Source organism: Ovis aries, chromosome 18, assembly GCF_016772045.2.
Source record: "Ovis aries strain OAR_USU_Benz2616 breed Rambouillet chromosome 18, ARS-UI_Ramb_v3.0, whole genome shotgun sequence".
Lineage (NCBI taxonomy): Eukaryota > Metazoa > Chordata > Mammalia > Artiodactyla > Bovidae > Ovis > Ovis aries.
In genome coordinates this window covers 22,522,176-22,544,647 of record NC_056071.1, presented here as the reverse complement: position 1 = coordinate 22,544,647, position 22,472 = coordinate 22,522,176, and the positions used below count along the sequence as shown (strand labels likewise).

Below are 22,472 nucleotides of genomic sequence, written 5' to 3'. Positions count from 1 at the left end.
CTCTATCAGATCTAATCCCTTGAATCTATTTGTCACTCCCACTGCATAATTGTAAGGGATTTAATTTAGGTCATACCTGAATGGTCTAGTGGTATTCCCTATTTTCTTCAAGTTAAGTCTGAATTTGGCAATAAAGAGTTCATGATTGGAGCCACAGTCAGCTCCAGGTCTTGTTTTTGCTGACTGTATAGAGCTTCTCCATCTTTGGCTGCAAAGAATATAATCAATCTGATTATGGTATTGACCATCTGGTGATGTCTACATGTAGACTCATCTCTTGTCTTGTTGGAAGAGGGTGTTATGATCAGGGCATTCTCTAGCAAAACTCTGTTAGCCTTTCCCCTGCTTCATTTTGTACTCCGAAGCCAATTTGCCAGTTACTCACGGTATCTCTTGACTTCCTACTTTTGCATTCCAGTACCTTACGATGAAAAGGACATCTGTTTTTGGTGTTAGTCCTAGAAGGTCTTGTAGGTCATCATAGAACCATTCAACTATAGCTTCATTGGCATTAGTGGTTGGGGCATAGACTTGGATTACTGTGATATTGAACGGTTTGCCTTGGAAACAAAAAGAGATCATTCTGTCACTTTTTATATTGCACCCAAGTGCTACATTCTGGACTCTTTTGTTGACTATGAGGGCTACTCCATTTCTTCTAAGGGATTCTTGCCCACAGTCGTAAATATAAAGGTCATGTGAATTAAATTCACCCTTTCCAGTCTATTTAGTTCACTGATTCATAAAATGTCAATGTTCACTCTTGCCATCTCCTGCTTGACCACTTCCAATTTACCTTGATTCGTGGACCTAACATTCCAGGTTCCTATGCAATCTTGGTCTTTACAGCATCAGACTTTACTTCTAGCACCAGTCACATCCACAACTGGGTATTGTTTTCATTTTGGCTCAGCCTCTTCATTCTTTCTGGACCTATTTTTCCACTCTTCTCCAGTAGCATATTGGGCACCTACTGATATGGGGAGTCCAGTTTTCAGTGTCATATCTCTCCCTTTTCATACTGTTCATGGGGTTCTCAAGGAAAGAATACTGAAGTGGTTTGTCACTCCCTTCCCTAGTGGACCACGTTTTGTCAGAGCTCTCCACCATGACCTGATATCATGGGCTTCCCTGATAGCACAGTTGGTAAAGAATCCTCCTGCAATGCCGGAGACCCTGGTTCTATTCCTGGGTCAGGAAGATTCACTGGAGAGGGGCTAGGCTACCCACTCAAGTGTTCTTGGGTTTTCCTTGTGGCTCAGCTGGTAAAGAATCTGCCTGCACTCTGCCTGCTAAGGAATCTAGGGGAGACCTGGGTTCGATCCCTGGGTGGGAAGATCCCCTGAAGAAGGAAAAGGCTGAACCACAAGGGAAGCCCAAGAATACTGGAGTGGGTAGCCTATCTCTTCACCAGATTGTCCCAACCCAGAAATCGAACCAGGTTCTCCTGCATTGCAGGCAGATTCTTTACCAACTGAGCTATCAGGGAAGCCCGTTCATATCTTTATTTAATAGAATTCTGGGTGACCCTCCTTCTCTCTCTGGAGACTCCTTTAGTTTTCCACATTGTCCAAACTAGTATCAGAGGGGCAAGTGCTGATGGGGTACCTACCCTAGGGGATCACAGCCAGCACTGTCTTAAAGAAAACAGGTTTGACTCTTTTCTTTCTCTTCCTCCACTGTCTTCTCTTTTTGTGTTTATAATGCATTGATTAACCCACAAAAGTACATATTTCTGTATGACCTGTTTGAAGGTCTATTTGCTTTTTAAAATAATTTTTTATGGGCATAGAGTCTATTTACGAAGTTGTGTTAGTTTCAGGTGTCCAGCAAAGTGACTCATTCATGCATATAGTACAGCCACTCTTTTAAAGATTCTCTCGCTTATTGGTCATCACAGATCGCTGAGCAGAGTTCCCTGTGCTATACCGTAGGTTCTTGTTGGTTATCTATTTTATGTATAGTAGTGTGTGTCTGTAAGTCCCAAACACCTAATTTATTCTTCTCCACCCCTTTTCCCCTTTGGTAACCATAAGTTTGTTTTCTGTGTATCCTGACGTGATCCTGTATTTTAACATTTCCCCAAAATGTGTCCTTTGGAAAACTACTTAAAGTTTCATTGTTACGTTCCTTTTATTTAGGAAGTATAGTGCATTGTATTCACTTATTAAAAGTTTCCTGAGTCTACATTGACATGTTAAAAGTTCTTTAAAAACAAAAAGCCAGGGATATCCCTGGTGGCCCAGTGGCTAGATTCTGCACTCCCAATGCAGGGGGCCTGGGTTCGATCCCTGGTCAGGGAACTAGACATGCCATGACGAAGACCCAGTGCAGCCAAATAAATATTTTAAAAAGCACCAGTAAAGAAACCTATTTCAGTTTGTTTAGCCCAGTATTTCCCAAACCTATGGAATATGGAACCTTTCTCTGATGCTTAACACCTGTTGATATTCCATGGAAACACTGCTATATGTAACTTTCTGAAGGGATGATAACAAGAACCTGTCTCAGAAACTGTATTTTCATTAAAGTTTCACTGGCTTCATTAAGAAGATGACACTTCTGCATTTCTAGCCTGTTTTTTATCAGGCTGGATTAAAAAATGAGCCTCTCTGGCTCATTTTTGTTGTTGTTCAGTCTCTTAAGTCGTGTCCAACTCTTTGTGACTCCATGAACTGGGGTTAGCATGCCAGGCTTCCCTGTCCTTCACTATCCCCCAGAGTTTGCTCAAACTCCTGTCCCTTCAGTTGGTGATACCATCCAACCATCTCATCTTGTGTTACTCTCTTCTCCTCTTGCCCTCAATCTTTCCCAGCCTCAGGGTCTTTTTCCAGTGAGTCAGCTCTTCGCATCAGGTGGCCAAAGTATTGGAGTTTCAGCTTCAGCATCAGTCCTTCCAGTGAGTATTCAGGGTTGATTTCCTTTAGGATTGACTCATTTGAAATCCTTGCAGTCCATGGGACTCTCAAGAGTCTTCTTCAGCACCACAATTCGAAAGCATCAATTCTTTGGCACTCAGCCTCTTATAGTCCAACTCCCACATCCGTACATGACTACTGGAAAAATCATAGCTTTGACTATATCAACCTTTGTAATGATTCCTTGTGCCATGGGGTAGTTGTTGGGGATGGGGGGGGGGTCATATTATGTAGGCAGGGGCCCACTGGAGCCACCTGAATGTGAATGAGCCTCCCAGGCTTGTATCACAAGGGCCTCAAGGTGAAATTTCAGCTCACACAGTATAGTTAGTATACAGTGTCTCCCTCTGTAAACCCTGACCTTGGATTTGGTAGATATAAACTTCCCAAGTTATTTCCATACAATGACCCAGCTGGCTCTAAAGATAGGCTGTGATGTCACTGGCTATCTATAGTCACTCCCTAATTAATACCTGGCCAATGACTACCTGACTCTGTTCTAAATTGGGACTGCATGTCACTGTTATCCCTCAACTGTGGGGAACCAAGCCAGGGCACAGTGCCAGAGCTGCCAGAAATTTGGGATCATCCGAGGTCTTCGGCAGTAGAATAGAAGTAAGAGGCAGCATGTGGGCCTCGTGTACAGAAGGCCTATGGGAGTCCTGGGGCCTACTGGACTTGCAAGGGTTTGGGAAAGTAGTCCGAGTAGCTTCTAGAAACAGGAAGTCAGTTTGGCTGAAAGCCTTCACCTACACAGTCGGAGGCAGGAGTTTCCTCCTCCCCCGCCACCACAACTCTTGCTAATGGAACTTTCTTCCCAAATTTGCCTTTCGTAGAAATTACTCCAGGCACCAAACATGCAGCTTTCCACACCCCACCCCCAAAATACTAAATTGGTCCATTTAATAAATATCCTGAGTGATCTATAGGATGAGTTTGGGAAACACTACCGTAGTTATTCCAGGCTCAGTCCATTCCTCCAAGTACTTTTGTTTCCTGTTGAGGAGGAACAGAAGATGCCACCCCAAAGTATTCCACTTTGGCATGTGGATTATTTTGAGCTGAGAACAGTCAGGACCCAACAGACTCACAAAGAGCTTTTTACCTTCCCTTACCTGACTAAAAGAATTTAAATAGAGGGCATGTACCAGGAAGACAAACCTAGACAACATATTAAAAACCAGAGACCTCACTTTGTTGAGAAAGATCCATGTAGTCAAAGCTATAGTTTTTCCAGTAGTATGTACATATATGAGACTTGAACCATAAAGAAGGCTGAGAGCTGAAAAATTGATGTTTTCAAATTGTGGTGCTGGAGAAGACTTTTGAGAGCCCCTTGGACAGCAAGGAGATCAAACCAGTCAACCCTAAAGGAAATCAACCCTGAATATTCATTGGAAGGGCTATTGCTGAAGCTGAAGCTCCAATTCTTTGCCACCTGATGCGAAGAGCCAACTCATTAGAAAAGACCCTGATTCTGGGGAAGATTGACGGCAGGAGGAGAAGGGGACAATAGAGGATGAGATGGTTGAATGGCATCACCAATTCAATGAACATGAGTTTGAGCAAGCTCCGGGAGATAGTGAAGGTCAGGGAAACCTGGCGTACTGCAGTCCATGGGGTCACAAAGAGTCGGACACGACTGAGTGACTGAACAACAAACATTAGACCAGCCAAAGAACCTAGAGGGGAGAAGGGAAAACTTTCTGTCCCTATACTGCCAATTCATTGTTTGGTCTGTCTTGGGATGCCACAAGGGTCTTGTGTTCTCTCAGAAGAAATGGCGAGGACCTTACCCTCCTCATCTTCATCTTCTTCAGGGGCTTTGGACTTCTAGCCCCTCTAACTGAGGCCTGTGGCTCAGCCTCCAGCTAGAATAAGTTTATATTTTCTCCCTTTTCTTGGGTTATTTTTCCCCTGCTTGTTTTAATAAGAATCATTTAATAATAAGAAGAGATGGTTGGGTGGATTGTTGGTGCCCTTTTGGTGCCTTTTATATTAAGCCTGTTCTTTTATATTATCTCTGATTAGCCAAGAGGATTTTTGGAACACATACTATGTGTAGAACTAGGAATAAAAAATGAATTAAAAATGTCTCTACTTTCTGGGACATGTTTGGATTTGAGATAAAGAAAAAATGCTGGAAATGGATGGTGGTGATGGTTGCACAGCAGTGTTAATGTATTTAATTCTACTGAACTGTACACTTAAAAATTATGAAAATGCTACAATGAGGCATCCCCTCATGCCAGTCAAAATGGCCATCACCAAAAAGTCTCCAAATAACAAATGCTGGAGAGGGTATGGAGGAAAAGGAACCCTCTTGTACTGCTAGTGGGAATGTAAATGGGTAAAGCCACTATGGAAAACAGTATGGACATTTCTTAAAAAACTAAAAATAGAGTTGCCATGTGACCCAGCAGTCCCACTTCTGGGCATATATCTGGAGAAGACGAAAACTCTAATATGAAAAGATACAGACCCTCAATGTTCATCAGCACTATTTATAATAGCCAAAACATGGAAACTAAATGTCCATAAACAGATGAATGGATAAAGAGGATGTGGACACACACAATGGAATATTACTCAGCCATAAAAGGGTTAAATAATGCCATTTGTAGCAGAATGGATGAATCTAGAGATTATCATACTAAGTCAGAGAAAGACAAATATTACATGATATCACTTATATGTGGAATATAAAAAATTGTACAGATAAACTTATTTACAAAGCAGACTCACAGACATAGAAAACAAACTTATGGTTACCAAAGGGGAAGAGGGGATAAATTAGGAGCATAGGATTAACATATACATTACCATATATAAGATAAGTAACAAGGATTAACTGTATAGCACAGGGAACTATATTCAACATGTTGTAATAACCTATAATGGAAAAGAAAAAAATATATATGTGCATATACATATATAAATGTGTATCACTGAATCACTTTGCTGTATACCTGAAATAAACAGAATATTGTAAATCAACTATACTTCAAAAAAAATTATGAAAATGGTAAATTTTATGTTGTGTATATTTTATCATAATTGGGTAAAAAAATCTTGTTCAGACAAAAATACACCCTAAAACTAACTGAGGAAGACATTTACAAAATGATAAGCCAGTAAATGTGAAGGAGCATGTGATTTAAAGGGATACTGGCCTGAAGTAGACCAAATACTGAAGCAGCTTTTGTGCTAGTTTTGAAGGAGGTAAAGAATTGGTAGATTGGAGACTTACAGCAATGAAAGATGTGGCGTGTGCAAGGAGAGCAATAGGTCAGATCTAGCAGAAAGCAAGTGTCTAAAGGGAAGGGTCTGTCAAAGAGGCAGCCCTCACACTACCGACCACCCTGGGCATGGAAAGTGTCCTCTGGGGGGATGAGGTGATGAGAAATTGCAGAGAAAGCAATGAAAGAAATCTCCACAGGTGGCTTGGTGACTGTACTTTGAGTGAGTTAATTTATTTGGATTGCCAGGTGTTAGTTGCAGCACACAGGATCTTTGATCTTCATTGCAGTATGCGGGATCCTTAGTTGCAGCATATGGGATCTAGTTCACTGACCAGGGATCAAACCCGGACCCCCTGTATCGGGGACATAGAGTTTTAGCCACTGAACCACTAGGGAAGTCCCAAGACATATTGTTTTGATTCAGAGTGATTTTCTGCTAAGTATTCTGGTAGTAGTATTGTGAAGTTACCAAAAGGAAACTCCTGTAGAGCGCTGAGGGGTGAGATGTTGGAGAGATGGTTAGAAATGGCCAGAAGAGGTATACTCAGTTCTGGACCCACTACCCAATCATGCACCTCTGCCACGTGCAGGAGCCGGGAAGGGGCTGGAGGTGGGCTTCCGAGCAGAACCCAGCTCTTAGCGGGGAGCCCAGCACAGTCAAGGGGTTTGTGGAACAGGCAGAGCCACAAACCCGCTGGACAGCTGTTATGAAACAGGTGGCTTTCAGAAAAGGTGGTGTTTGTGAGGAGGACCCAAGATTTGTAGAGGGACCTCACTTAGAACAATTGGCAGATGAGCTGAGCTTGATGGGAGGTGGAGATGCTAGGAACCCAAGCCACGGTGGCCTCCAGATGGGGCTGGGAAGAGAGTGGGAGAGGGGCTGTGTCTGATAAGCTCCGCATGCCAGCTGAGCCATCTGGGGCAGGGCTGGCACATAGTAGGCGTTCAGTAAATATTTGCTACATTGAAATGAATTGAAAACCCACTTGTTTCTGTTCTGTATTATTTGGTGTTTGTGTGTTTGTTTTTGTTTTGCCCTTAGTTTTCTAGTGAAGAGTTACTACATTTTTGTAAAGAGAAGATACTTGATTCAGCTAAATCAGGCTAAAAGGGGGTGGATCCACATCTAGAACAGAACGGCCTCCTGGGCGCTGCTAATGGCCACTCTTGGATCTTCACAGACTCCCTTTCCTCCCCTGTGCCTTCCTGTACCCTGCCTCTGCTCCTAGGACAGGCTCTTCCTGTGTTCAGATGTTGTCTTTCTAATGGCTCCCAAGCTTCCTTTCCCAGCTCCATGCCTACCATGTCTAACTGCCTACTGGACATCTCTTGTTTATTCCTCAGTATTTGCATCTCAGCATGTCCAAAGCTGCGCTCATCAGACTCCCCTGGTGACCCAGTGGTTAAGACTCCACACCTCCACTGTAGGGAGCACAGGTTTGAGCCCTCGTTGGGGAAGTTCCTCATGCCACATGATGCAGCCAAAACACAAAACTGCACTCATCACCCCTCCACTCTGACCCACTGCTGCGCTCCCCTCCAGGGTCCACATACCCTTGAGATGTGTCTCTGTGTGAACGACATCTCAAATTGGACACCTCCGCACCACACACAACTGCACCATCTTCTGAACTCATCCTCAGTCTCGTGTCTACCCCAGACGTGACTCTGGAATCTTGCCTCACCTCTCCAAGCCTGCCCCATCCCATCTATTCCAGGTACAAACAGGTAGCTCCCTGTTCTACGGCTGCTGCCAGTCAGAGGCAATTCATCTACACAGCTCCCGCCCCTCTCAGAGAGCTCTAGCAGGCTTTAGAATTCTTTCTGCCCTGTGCCCGGTACAGCTCTTCCTTGGCTCAACAAATTTCTTGGGTCTTTGGTTCTCCTCCAAAGCCCTAAGTCTCAAGAAAGCCTAGCCAGCGAGTGTGTTCCTTTTTGTTCCTACCAGTTCCCAAGCTCCTGGGGCTCTGAGTCTCACATCCACTTCTGTTGGGCACCAGGAGGCTTACAGCAGTGGCTGGCAACCCTGGCTGTGCATTGGAACTACCTGGGGAGTGTTACTGATGCCTGGCCGCCAACCAAACCAATTAAATCATTCTCCCTGGAGGTGGGACCTCGGCACTGGCATTTTGTCATGGCCCTCTGGGTGATTTTAATCCTCAGCCAAGGTTTTGAGCGACTGATTTAAAGCATCTATTTCCACTTTCTCTGTCCTGGGGTGTCAGAATTCTGCCCATTCTCCAACTCTCCAGCCCGGCCCTTTCAAGTTCTTCTCCAGGAACTTGGAATGACACTTCTACGTCCTTGATTATTGCTCATCCAGCAATTCACCCATTTCCTCTGTACCCGGCACTGGGAAATGAATATAACTGTATACTTCAGAGCGGGCATCTCTTATGTGGGGGCACCATCCTGTATCCGTTGACTTTGATTTCCCAACTCTTGCTTTTCTTTGGAGTGTCTGCTCCCGTCCTACTCCCAGTTCATGCCCTCCTGTGAGAGTCTCACCCCAGGGCTGCATGTGACCCAGACTAAGGCAGTAAGGGCATTTCATCCTCCTGGCCACAGCAACTGGCTCAGGGATGGGCCCATGCCCCAAGGCAGGCCTGTCAGGCGCCGTGCAACTCAATCCTGAGACTTTGGTTTGAACTGGTTGGGAAGTTTCTCATTTCCTGCTGCACATAAATGTGTGACTAGAGCCAAGAAGAGAGCTTGTCCGAGGATGAGCCTGGACCGAGCAAGGAAGACCCAGGGAGGGATTCTGCCCTTGAAGGTCACCATCTGGTGGCAGAGGCTCACCTGTAGACAAGTCCCAAAGGAGCAGTGAAGGGGAAGTCAGGGAGCTGGCTCAGGGAGGTGGAGCAGCAGGATTGAATGTCCCTGGGGGGTGCTGGTAGTATGGCTGAGCTGCTCATATGGTCATTGCCATTTTGTAAAATTTAATGTTTATTTAGAGTGTAGTTAATTTACAATCTTGTGTTGGTTTCAGGTGTACAGGAAAGTGGTTTAGTTGTACACATGTATCCACGCAGGGATCCACGTAGCTCAGCCAGTGAAGGATCTGCCTGCAATGCAGGAGACCCAAGTTCAATCCCTGAGTGGGAAAAATCCCCTGGAGAAGGTAATGGCAACCCACTCCAGTATCCTTGCCTGGAGAATCCCATGGACAGAGGAGCCTGGCAGGCTACAGTCCATGGGGTCACAAGAGCCTGACACCGACTTAGCAACTAAACCAGCACTACCACCATTCTTTTTCAGATTCTTTTCCCATATAGGTCATTACAGAATATTGAGTAGGTCCTTGTTGGATATGTCTTATATGCAGCAGTGTGTCTGTTTTTTCATTAATTTTGATTGGAGTAAAGTTGCTTTGCAGTGTTGTGTTAGTTTCTGCTGCACAGCAAAGTGAATCAGCCGTGTGTATACGTATATCGCCTCTCTTTGGGATTTCCTCCCATCTAGGTCACCGAAGAGGACTGAGTAGAGTTCCCTGTGCTGTACAGTAGGTTCTCATTGGCTAGCTATTTTATACATAGCAGTGTGTATATGTCAGTCCCAGTCTCCCCATTCATCTCCCTATCCAGCCATTTCTGTTTTTGCCTCCTTAAATTCTTTGTGGAGGCAGCCAGTGAGGTCCAGCCTCTCCTGGAGGCTGGATTGTTGAATGCTTGATCTCTCTGCTCAGCAGCTGAGCTTCCCATGGTCCTGCACACAGGAGATCCCTGGTCCTCCCACCTCATTCAGGCTCCCATCCCTTACTGGAGGCTAATAGAGACCCTTCCTGTCCTTTTCTGGTCTTGGCTGAAACCTTGCCTAGATCCTCCTAACAGACTCTTCTTGCCTCCAGTCTCCTCCCCTTTGGACCATGCTCCCTACTGCTGCCAGAGACTGTAAGATGCTAATCTGATCACACCAGCCTCCTATTTCAAAACTCTCATGTGCTCCCTGTGGCTGTCAGAATCAGGCCCAAACTCCTTAACATTCCCCTGAGGTCTTTCACAAGGTAGTACCAACCCACCTCTCCTGCTTGGCCACTTCCTTCTTGTTGTTACTGTTTAGTCATTAAGTCGTGTCTAACTCTTTGTGACCCTATGGACTGTAGCCCACCAGGATTCTTTGTCCATGGGATTTCCCAGGCAAGTATACTGGAGTAGGTTGCCATTTCCCTCTCCTGGGCATCTTCCCAACAACCCACATCGCCTGTATTGGCAGGTGGATTCTTTACCACTGAGCCATCTGGGAAGCCACTTCTTACCACACACTATTGAGCTAAACACGTGGACATTCCCTGTATGAGTCATACTCTTTAATGTCCCTGTGACTTAGCAAGAGCTGGTCTATTTGCAGGAATTGATCTTCTCTCCCATACAGCCTTTAAGATCCAGTTCAGGTGTCCCCTTTATGAAGCCTTCCCCAGATAAAGCCAGTACCTCATGGGACTTTATTCATACCTTGGTTACATTATATTTTACTTATTAGATTGTTTGAGAACATAGTTGTCAGATTGTCTGATCTACGTCAGGAAACGTGCTAAGGTTAAATGAATGAATGAATGAATGCTGTCAGAATGCTCAGAGGCATCTAGAACAGATAGACTTCTCCAGATAGGAAGAGGAGAGAACAAGTAGCAATGTTGGAAACCATCCAGAGCTCATCTCTCCAAGAGCAAGTCCTTGGCTAGATCAGAAGCAGGTGCTGGAGCTGGCATCTTAAAGAGATGGCCCATAGTCTTCTCTGACCCTCAGGCACCCTGCAGGGACATCCTGAAGCTATGAAGAGCTTTGGGCACAGGTTGGCAACATGTTACTGGGCAGGAAATGCATGAGCCACTTCCATACAGTTTCAGAATCCTCAAACCGACTCTACTAAACTGTAAATTACCAACTCTATAAATACCATTCAGTTCAGCTCAGTTCAGTTCATTTCAGTTCAGTCGCTCAGTCGTGTCCGACTCTTTGTGATCCCATGAATCGCAGCACACCAGGCCTCTCTGTCCATCACCAACTCCCGGAGCTCACTCAAACTCACGTCCATCAAGTTGGTGATGCCATCCAGCCATCTCATCCTCTGTCGTCCCCTTCTCCTCCTGCCCCCAATCCCTCCCAGCATCAGAGTCTTTTCCAGTGAGTCAACTCTTCGCATGAGATGGCCAAAGTATTGGAGTTTCAGCTTTAGCATCATTCCTTCCAAAGAACACCCAGGGCTGATCTCCTTCAGAATAGACTGATTGGATCTCCTTGCAGTCCAAGGAACTCTCAAGAGTCTTCAACACCGCACTTCAAAAGCATCAATTCTTCGGCGCTTAGCTTTCTTCACAGTCCAACTCTCACATCCATACATGACTACTGGAAAAACCATAGCCTTGACTAGATGGACCTTTGTTGGCAAAGTAATGTCTCTGTTTTTGAATATGCTGTCTAGGTTGGTCGTAACTTTTCTTCCAAGGAGTAAGCGTCTTTTAATTTCATGGCTACAGTCACCATCTGTAGTGATTTTGGAGCCCCCAAAAATAAAGTCTGCCACTGTTTCCACTGTTTCTCCATCTATTTCCCATGAAGTGATGGGACCGGATGCCATGATCTTCGTTTTCTGAATGTTGAGCTTTAAGCCAACTTTTTCACTCTCGTCTTTCACTTTCATCACAAGGCTTTTTATTCACTTTCTGCCATAAAGGTGGTGTCATCTGCCTATCTGAGGTTATTGATATTTCTTCCAGCAATCTTGATTCCAGCTTGTGTTTCTTCCCGCCCAGCGTTTCTCATGATATACTCTGCATGTAAGTTAAATAACAGTATTAATTCAGTCACAATAAAGAATGAAAAGTTTGCCCTGGTCCCCCCATGATAACCAGTCATAATAATAATACTTGAAATGTATTCAGAATGTACAGTATATTCAATGGACATGAATTTGAACAAACTCTGGGAAATAGTGGAGGACAGAGGAGGCTGGCATGCTGCTGTCCGTGGGGTTGTAAAGAGTCGGACATGACGTAGTGACTGAACAGCAATAACAAATACCAAGGAACTCAGCTAAGCACTCTACATGTTTTCTCACTTCATCTTCCAGTCCAGTGAGGTATCCCCATTTTACAGGTGAGCGATCTGAGGCTCAGAGAGGTTAAAAAGCTTGCTCAGCATCACAGAGATAGTCAGTGGCAGGGGTGAGACACAGGCCAAGTCTGTCTGACTCCAGTGTTTGTGCTTTAACCCTGTGTTCCTTCTGCTGTCCCAACAAATCAGACTTTTCATTTTCTATACTCCCAAGCCTTGTCCATGCAGACTAGTAGCTTTTACCTAATTATAGCTATAGCACAATGAATATAATAACATGGATGATTTTCTGAATTTAACTTTATATCATAATACACACCCAGTCTGTCACCAAGTCCTGTCAAGTCTCCCTCCAAAATACACCTCTGATCTATAATCTACTTCCCTTCCTCTCAGCCCTTGTCTTCTGTCTGGGTTTCTGCTAGAGCCTCTTAACTGGTCTCCCTACTTTCACTCTTGTCTCCTTCTTATCTCTTCTCCTCCCAGTAGCCAGAGTGAGCTTCAAAAAATGTAAACCAGACCATTCTCCAACCTGTCTGTGTGGTTGGATAAATCCCATTAACCCTACGTCAGGGCCCTGGGGACCACTCCCATCTCACCCCCTGCCTTGCTAAACTCCATGCACTCTAACTGCACTAACCCTGCAGTTCCTCAGAACTTCCCAGCCTTCTCCACCTCTGTGCTCCTCTGTCTAGGACCTCTTCCGTCCACCATATCCTGCCCTTTGTTCTTCAGGCCCCCCCCCTTTTTTTTTTTTTTTATGTGACCATTTTTTTGTCTTTGTTGAATTTGTTACAGTATTGCTTCTGTGTTTTATGTTTTGTTTTTTTGGCCAAGAGGCATGTTGGATCTTAGCTCCCCCATGAGGGATCAGAACCCATATCCCCTGCTCTGGAAGGCTAAGTCTTAACCGCTGGACTCCCAGGTAAATTCCCAGGCCTCTTCTTAAATGCCTCTTCAAAGAGGCCATTGTGACAACCCCTCTCAACCTACATTAGGACCATTTTATTCACACAGATAACAGTTTTTATGTTTCTGATTTTTTAATATTTCTACCCACTCTTATAGTTCCATGATATTATAGAAGTACTTTGTCTCTTTTGCTGAGCACTTGATCCCTAAAACTCAGCACAATACCAGGCACATAGGAGATGATTAATATTTCTTGACAGAATATTTTTCTATGTTACTATCTAGAAATATAGTACAAATTATATCACAGATATAATCTTAATAGCTGTAAAATATACCTGATCATTACCTGTTTAATTAATGACTTTAATAAGATATTTGTTTCATACGTAGTGGAGAGAAGGATTAGAAGACAAAAAAGTTGAAGTCCTTGGATTAGCAATACCAGAAATCTGAACACACTAATAATATTATACATATACACAGTGAGCCTAATTTTGCTGTTGAAAAAAGAAACATACATGGATTACAGGTTTTGAAATCAATCAACAGCATTGCTTTTAAAAATAGAACAGAATGGAGACTGTCTGAATGCTTTGCAGGTGAGAATTGCTTTGTGTAACTTTCACTTACATATATAATTTTTGTTTCCATTTTGTCTAGGTATAACTGTAGATAAAGTGGAAGTACCTACCTGGCCACAGTGTAAAATCTGTTTCTTACTGTAGGTTGCAATTTTAAAAAAAAAAAAATGGAAAAGCAAGATTTTGATGCATTGCCTTTGGAGTTATGCAGATGATTTCAAGTCCGAGACATTCCCTGGTGAGGTTCTTGTTCAGTGTTCCACACGTTCACCTTTCTGAGATGACCAGTGATTAGACTACTTGCAGGATTCTAGTATACAAGAAACTCCCAAGGCTGCTTTGTTTTATTTGGGACCAACTTTAGATTTACAGAAAGGTTGCAAAGACAGTACAGGGAGTTCCTATGTACCCCCACCCCGTTTTCCCCCATTGAAAATTTAAAAAAAAAATTTTTTGGGCTGCACTGCACAGAGTGTGGGGTCTTAGTTTCCCAACCAAAGATCAAACCCACACCCCCTGCATTCAGAAGTCTTAACCACTGAACCATGAGGGACCCTATTGTTAACATCTTACATTACCATGGAGTGTGTGGCATAAGGAAGAAACCAACACTGATACATTACTATTAACTAAATTCCAGATTTTATTTGGATTTCAAGATTTTTTCTTCTTTCTCTTCCAGGATCTAAATACAATGTTTAGTAAATCATCATGTCATCACCTTGGGGCTTCCCTGGTAGCTCAGATGGTAAAGAATCTGCCTGCAATGCAGGAGACCCGGGTTCAATCCCTGGGTCGGGAAGACGGAAGATCCCCTGGAGAAGGCAACCCCCTCCAGTATTCCTGCCTGGGAAATCCCATGGACAGAGGAGCCTGATGGGCTATGACGCCCATGGGGTTGCCAAGAGCTGGACACACTGAGTGACTAACGCTCAGCAGCCAAATAATAACTCATGTCGCCTTAGTTCCTTCTGGTCTGTGACAGTTTCTCAGTCTTTTCTTGCTTATCGTGACCTTGACAGTTTGGCAGAGTACTGATCAGGAATTTTGTAGAATGTCCCTCAGTGTGGATCTGTCTAGTGTGTTTATCATAATTGTTGCTGTTCAGTTGCTAAGTCGTGTCCTATTCTTTCGAGATCCCTGCAAGCCTGCCAGGCTTCTCCATCCATGGGATTTCCCAGACAAGAATACTGGAATGGGTTGCCATTCCCTTCTCCAGGGGATCTTCCCAACCCAGTGATTGAACCCAAATCTCTTGCCTTGGCAGGTGGATTCTTTACCACTGAGCCACCAGGGCAGTGCCTCTTTCATGATTAGGTTATGGGCTTAGGGAAAAGTAACATACAGGTGACGTCTACTTCCCTTCACATCCCGTCAAGGGTATGCGATGCCAACGTGGCTTACCACCGGCGGTGTTAACCTGGATCACCCGGTCAAGGCAGTGTCTATCCGGTTTCTCCACTGTAAAGTCGCTGTTTTTCCCTTCCCATTCTCTCTTCTTTAGAAACAAATCACTAAGATGCTAAGACCAGCTTACTCTCTAGGAGGCAGAGGAGGGGAGTGTTAAATGCTACCTCCTGGAGGGGAGAGTACCTACACATATTATTTGAGATTCTTCTGTAGAGAAGATTTGTTTCTTCCCACTTATTTAATAATTTACATCAGCATGGATTCATATGTATTTATGTTACATTTTGTGTTATCATCCTGTACAGTGTTTTTTATCGTATTGCCCAAATTGTTCCAGCTTTGGCCATTGGAAGCTCTTCAGTTAGCTCCTGTATCCCTTCAGCACACACCCAGCCCTTGTGTTGTTTTTTTGTTGTTTTGTTTTGTTTTGTTTAGTATCTCCTTATTTTGTGGTACTACAAGATGCTCTGTGCTGGTTTTCATTTTTCCTGCCTTAGACTACTATCAGCCGTTTCTCCAGGAGCTAGCTTTTGGGAGACAAGAAGCCAGAGATGTGGACCACAAACCTCTTAGGCACAGGGGCTGCCCAGGATGCCTGGGAGAATTCATTTGCAGTACAGAGGAAGGGCACACGTGGAGCCACTCTGTTTTCCTTAATTTCACAGGTTCATGCAGCTCTCTGGTGAGCCATCAACAGTTATCCAGTTTGCCTCTGTTGGAGCCCAGGGTGTCCTTCCCGTGCCACCTATCAGATTCCGGAGCCTCTGCTGCCCATACAGAATGGCAGGAATTCCAGGCCCCTGAGGTTGTGCTGGTCAAGACATGGCCTCCCAGACTTCTGGGACATCTCTGCCCTGCTCATTTCCAACTCTGGGTCTGTTCAAACGCTAGTTTTTATTTTCCTAAGGCTATCAAGTTTGGCTTCTACCCCACCTCCTCTCTCTTGTGCACATTCAGTAAGCGTCCTTTCTTCCCTTAGAAAAAAGAGCCTGTGGGACAGACTTCCCTGGAGGTCCAGTGATTCCGACTTCACCTTCCAGTGCAGGGCGTGCGGGTTTGGTCCTTGGTGGGGGAGCTAAGATCCCACGTTCCTCATGGCCAAAGAAACAAAACATAAAACAGAAGCAGTATTGTAACAAATTCAATGAAGACTTCTAAAATTGTCCACATTAAAAAAAAATCCAAAAAAAAAGAAAAAAAAGCCCACCAGGCAAGGGTTCCCTTCACCTCTCTCACCTTCCCCTCTAGACCCTCTACCCCTCTCCAAGGCCAGTGCCTCTGCCTGGCCTGGATCCCATAATCTCCTGCTCTCCCCAGGACTGCCCCTTCCTTTTCACATCTTCAGTCTTGTCCTGCATCACTGACTCCTCTTGCCCAACCTAAAAGGATCCTGAAGTCTCTTGGCCTAAAAAGACTCTCCTTGGCCTCATCTCAATGTCCAGTCAGCATGGAATCTCTCCCTTTGACTACAGGACTTTTTTTTTTAATATTCATTTATTTATTTGGCTGCATCAGATCTTTGTTGCGAATTCTTGAGGCATATGGGATCTAATTCCCTGATCAGGGATGGAACCTGGGCCCCATGCATGAGGAACTCAATCTTGGTCACTGGACTGCTAGGCAAGTCTCAACTGTGAGACTCTTGAACAGGAAGGACTTCACCCATCATTTCCCTTGGCAACTGGGGCCACAAAGACCATGTTGATGGGCGATATTCACAGGAAAAGGGTTACTGTGTTGGCTTCAATGGAGGGAGGAGGCACTAATAGGGAAATTAAGTGGCCTCTTTCTAGGGAAAATTCCAAGATGATGAAATACTGCTGGCAAGAACTGGAAGCTTAGACAAGGCTCTGGGCATCTGGGAAAGCTCCTGAGAGGCAGCTCCCAACCTGGGCCTGGAGTTGGGGGTGAAGGAGAGGAGTGGAGGTTACCTCCTACCCCCAGGGACAGCAGCCTGAAACTATGGGGAAGGAGGGACATCCATTTCCCACTCTTGTCTGATCCACCCTTTCCTATAGGGAATCCCAGCGTATTTAACCTTACCGGGCTTATACCTCCCGCACCGCCCTGCTTTTTGCTGACTGTGTGAAGCAGCCCAGGTGATTCAGCAGCCCCACCTGTGTGGCCTCAGTACCTCTTCCCAAGGTAACTTGGGTGTTGCCCTTTCCACCAGTGGAGCCAAAGGAAACTCCCACTCAGGTTTGGGGACACTGCTTGGTCCAGTGCACCGTGAGTCTATTCTCCGATCCTCCTACTCCAGCCGAGCCGGCTTATTCTAGTCCTCTTTCCTGGCTCCTCCCTTTGATACTGCTGGGAACCCCCACCCCCACCCCCACCCCTACCAGCTTCACCTGGCCTTTGGAATTCAGCTGGTGATGAGTTTCCTCCAAGATCAAATGCTTATCCAGTCCTGGCTCTGTGTGTTGTGTACTAAGTTCCTTCAGTTGTGTATGACTCTTTGTGACACTATGGACTGTAGCCCACCGGGCTCCTCTGTCCATAGGATTCTCCAAGCAAGAATACTGGCATGGGTTGCCATGCCCGCCTCCAAGGGATCTTCCTGACCCAGGGATCAAACCTGGGTCTCTTATGTCTCCTGGCATTGGTAGTGGGTTCTTTACTAGTAGCGCCACCTGGGAACAGACTTACTTGTGCTTACAGACCCTGGCCAATTCTGTTTATCTGTGGCCTAGGCTATTCACTCATTCATTCATTCAACAGATGTTTTATGGAGGACTTTCAGGCGCTGTTCTAGGCACTGGACATGCAGTGATGAGCAAAATTAATTACGGCTTCATAGAGTGTGCAGATGTGCCTGGGAGATGGTTAAATTATTAATTTCACAGACATTACACACAGTGAGTGCGATGAAGAAAAAGTACAGGGGTTCACAGTCTTGTCTGGGGCATTAGATAAAGATTCCACAAGGAAGGGACAGTTTAACTGAGATCTGAAAATGAGTAGGAATTGACAAGGCAAAGGGGTTGGGGGTGTCAGAGACAAGAGAGGAATGTATCTTCCAAACTGAGAACAGCAGGGGCTGAAGGGAGGATGGCCAGTTGTCTGGTGCACAGGAAGCAAGGGGACAGGATGCAAGGAGAGGGAGATGGAGGCACCGTGAGGCAAGGCCTTGTGAGCACAGTCAGTATCTTGTCTTCATCCTAAGGATGGTGGGAAGGAAATAGGATCAGGCCTGTAATTGAGACAATTACTCATAGCGGGTCACCAGTCCCAGGAAGAGACCTTGAGGGTTCCCAGGTAAAACTGTGGTTCCAGGAAACATGAGGATAGGCTTGGGGTGGTGGCCCTGCTTCATATGCTTGTTCCTCGACTTTTGTTTACTGTCCTGAGTATAGAAATACTGCCCAGGCTCAGGTGGGCAGCATGTTCTCAGGAGAAGATGATCCTGTGAAGGGCCCAGAGTGGAGATGAAGGTTAGGTTAGTCCGGTGCCGGCCTTTAGTAGGGGCTTGGGACCTGACATGTAGACAGAGGACTCAGCGATGGCTCTTCTTGAAGCTCCACCCTTACCATCTCAATTTCCTTTGCTCTAAGCCAAGTTGATTAAACCTCCTGAAAAGCGATTATGCTCTAATCGGGAGACCCCAACCCATCTTTGCCCACAGAAGAGCCCAGAACACCTGCAGCGGGTGTAGGATCCGGAATTTCATGGTGAGGGTGCCCTGAGCCAAACCCCTGGAGTGGACCCGCAAGATGAAAGGGAGCTTCGGGGGGGAACACGGCCGTGCCCATCGCAGATTCTGCAGACTTTGGGCTCAAAGCTGAATGTATGTCCTTGGGCAAGTCACTTCCTCTCCTGGGGCCTCGTTCCTGCAACTGCAAACGAAGGGTCGCCCAAGTCCCCTCAGTCCCACAGGCTGAATGCTTGCTCTGGCGCTGCGACAAGCCCCGCGGTGGGCACGGGGCGGGGGAGTGCCAGTGCCTTGTCTCCAAGGGAAAGGAGGGGGAGCCCGGGAGGCGGGTGGCGACCGCGGGGCGGCGCCCGGGGACACCGTACACCCCGCCGTGGCCCCCACCCCTTGGCTGGGCGCCGAGTCCCGGGGGCCACAAGGTTACGTAAGGAGCCGGGCGGGGGGAGCGGGGCGGGGCGGGCGCCGCCCGAGCGCGACCGCCCAGCCCCCGGCGGCCCAGCCCCCGCCCTCCCGCCCGCCCGCGCCTGGTGGCGGCGGCGGCGGTAGTGGCAGCCGCGCAGACCCGCGGAATGGAGCGGCGCCGGGGCTGAGCCGGGCGCGCAGGGGCCGCCGCATGTGCTGCGCGGGGAGCGGCTGCAGAGCCGGCGGAGAGCGAACGCGAGAGGCCCCGTCGGAGCGGCCGCCGGAGCAGCGCCGGAGATGGGGTGAGTGAGCCCGCGCCGCGCGCAGAGCGCGCGGCACCCCGAGGGGCTGCGCTGCCCTGGCTCGCGTCCCTAGGCTCGAAGCCCCCCTGGGCGAACCGGCCTGTACGCCCAGCACTGGGAGACTGGAGCCAGCGCGCAGCCAGCTCCGGAGAGCCTGGGGCCGCCCGACCGCGCGCTCTCCGCCCCGGAGCCCGGACACCGGGCAGGGGCACCCCGGCCTGGGCGCGGAGTTTCCGCGCAGCGCGCGTGGCCTTCGCCCTCTAAGGCAGCCCGGGCACGGGGGCACCGGGCGGGGACAAGCACACTGGCCGGCCTCCCTGCTTCGGCCATTCCGCCGCGGTCCCTTCGCTCCAGGCGCGATCAACTCCAGGGCCTGTGTTTGGGAGTCTAAGAAGCAGTTTGTCTGTCTCCACAGTTGGGATTTATTACGTACAAAATAGAATTCGAAGTTTTCCTGGAAAGGGAACACACCAGATAACAATAACCCCCCTCATAGGAATAGTGGACTTTATGCTTTGAGATGACGGAGGATGTGTAGGTAAGGCTTCAATCTTTGAAACAACTGAGTAGATGCTCAGGAGAGAAGTTGAAGCACTCTGTCGAAGTGACTAATGCATCCGAGTATATAAAGTAATTTAAAAAGCAGGATTGATTTCTCCTTGGCGTCTCTCTGAGCAGTAGGCGCTGTGAGTCAGGGAGCCGCTGCGCTAATAACACAATTAACTCCGTGCATCTGCTCACCCGATGTAAGCACATATCGATGATGTGCTCTACAGGTTCTGGGAGTGGTTATTATTCCCATTTTACGGATAAGGCAGCAGAGGCCTGAAGTGGTTGGGTGACTTCTCCCAGGTTGAGCAGGCAGCTGATGAGTGTTTGTAGAATGACCCCTGAGCGCACGGGCAGAGCCGCCAGCGCAGCCTGACAGTGGGCTTGGGGTGGGTTGGTGGTGGGTACCTGAAGGGGAGTTCCTGAATCTCTGTGTCCCCTGCTGCTGAGCTGAGCGCCCTTCACTCATTCCTCAAGACCTAAAGACTTCTGCGGGGTGCTAGGTCTAGAGAGCTTGCTTTCCTGGGCAGGATTGGTTAGCAGTAGAAAGGGGAAGGGTCCTCCTGATGATCTGACCAGGCTTCCACGGTGGCTTCATTGTGCTTTAGTCCTTACCAGGTTGTGGAGTCATTTTACCCAGTGAATTTTTACCTCTGGGGTCTGTAAAGTGTTTGGAGGAACCAGAGGGAGGCTGAAATGAATTTTGAGAAGGGAAGTGTGAGAACTCCAGACTGACGTGAGCAGGTCAGAGGGGACAAAGAGGAGCCTGGAGATTTGCTGAAGACACTGGTGCTGATCCAGATTTCACACGGAGGAAGCTGTGAGTGGTTTTTACCAGAGGCACCCTGGCCGGGAAGCTGTTTTCCTGTAACATTTCCAGTGACCTCTTGGTTGGCTATGAAACGGCTGCTCTTTGTGCAGTGGGAACCTTTGAGGTTCTCATATTTCATACTTTAAAAAAAATGTATAGAAAGAAGGAGTTGGCAAATGTAGGTCTCAAGATGGAAGATAAAAGGAACCTGGTAATTTTAACTCTCTCTGTACACCCCCTGCCCCCACCCCCACTCCCAGCCAACACAAAACCAACCCAACACACTGGCAGGATCAAAAACAAATATTGAAGCTCCGTGGTTGAGATCAAATGGTTCTGTGGAAATGAAAATGTTTACTCATAAAAGCTTAAAGAAAATGTCAGAAAATAATTTTTGTTTGTAGAGAAGCTGGGAGGAGTAGCTTGGGGATTTTGTTTAAATACTGGATATGTCTTTCATGTAATTTTAACATCATCTGATAAATGTCTGTTACTCACTTCTAGTAGGTAAGGGTTGGTTGGTAACTCCTACCTACTTCTGCCATTTTTAATATATCCACCTCTTCTATAATTTATGTGAACATACAAACCATGGCTGTAAATTGAGATGGAGCTAAGGGCTGGGTAAGCTATTCACACAGAGGAGGGAGCCATTTTCACCGAAAATAGAACCAATGTCATCCTTTCCGAGAGTTGAGTAGGATGGAGGGGGATGAACTAAGAAAGGGCAGCCAGTAGAAAAGCTTGCTGTGATCCTACAGCTTTGTCACAGCTCTACTGTGTAGACACGACCAAAATTTAAAAGGAGGAAAAAAGTCAAACCTGAGTTTCTCTCTCCTCCACTTAAGATGCTTTTCCTCATTCAGAAGTTCACTGCTGTTTCCCGCTTCTCTTCTGAGAAGTATTGTGCATTGTGTATCCATTTCTCCAGTAAAGTTGTGTTTTCACTCCCCCAGGAAGTTGTTTCCTACTTTCTTCCTTCCTCAGGTCTCCCTCTTCTCCCCTGACACACATCTTGCCTCCCTTTTCATTGACAAAAGACAGCCACAGTCCAAGGAAGAGCCTCACCACCGCCCCCCATGCCTACAGTCCCGTGTGTGGCCACCCTCATGTTTTCCTTCCTACCTGTTGTCCTGCCAGAGGCTTGCCCCTCCTGGAGGACCAGCCATCACATCCCCTTTCACCTTGTCAGGGAACATTTCTTGTTTTCCCCCCTCCATCTGTCTCTAGGGTCTTTCCCATCAGTGTACAAACATGTTTTGGTTCAGTGCTGTCCCGTGGAACTTTCCACACTGATGGAAACATTCTTATCTGTGTGGTCCAGTACGGTGGTCACCAGCTACCTGCGGCTGCGGGGCACTTGAAATGTGGCTAGGGTGACTGAGAGCTAAATTTTTTAAGTTTGAATAGCCACACATGGCTAGTGGAGCCTCCATGGTAAACAGCACAGCTTTAGCATCTCTCATTTCATTGGGTTGGCCAAAAAGTTCATTTGGGTTTTTCTATACCATCTCATGGAAAAACCTGAACGAAATTCTTGGCCAACCCGATACATCCCTGTCCTTCTTCTGTTCCACTTCTTTGCTCCCCTTTACCTGAGAACATCTCAAAAGAGAAGCCCGAAACCACCGTCTCCA

General features: G+C 46.7%; 1 protein-coding gene across 3 annotated transcripts in view; it reads left to right on the top strand.

Moving 5' to 3' along the window:
- The window catches only part of HOMER2 (homer scaffold protein 2), a 137,806-nt gene that overhangs the window by 18,025 nt on the left and 97,309 nt on the right, over positions 1-22,472 (top strand). For 2 of the 3 annotated variants that reach the window (XM_015101913.4, XM_060401669.1), the window contains exon 1: positions 19,316-19,475. The exons of the other annotated variant lie outside the window; for it this stretch is intronic. In XM_015101913.4, coding sequence (XP_014957399.1) covers positions 19,471-19,475 — 5 coding nt within the window. In that variant the 5' untranslated portion in view covers positions 19,316-19,470. Of the gene's footprint in view, positions 1-19,315; positions 19,476-22,472 lie in introns of those variants that run through there. 3 annotated transcript variants of the gene reach the window in all.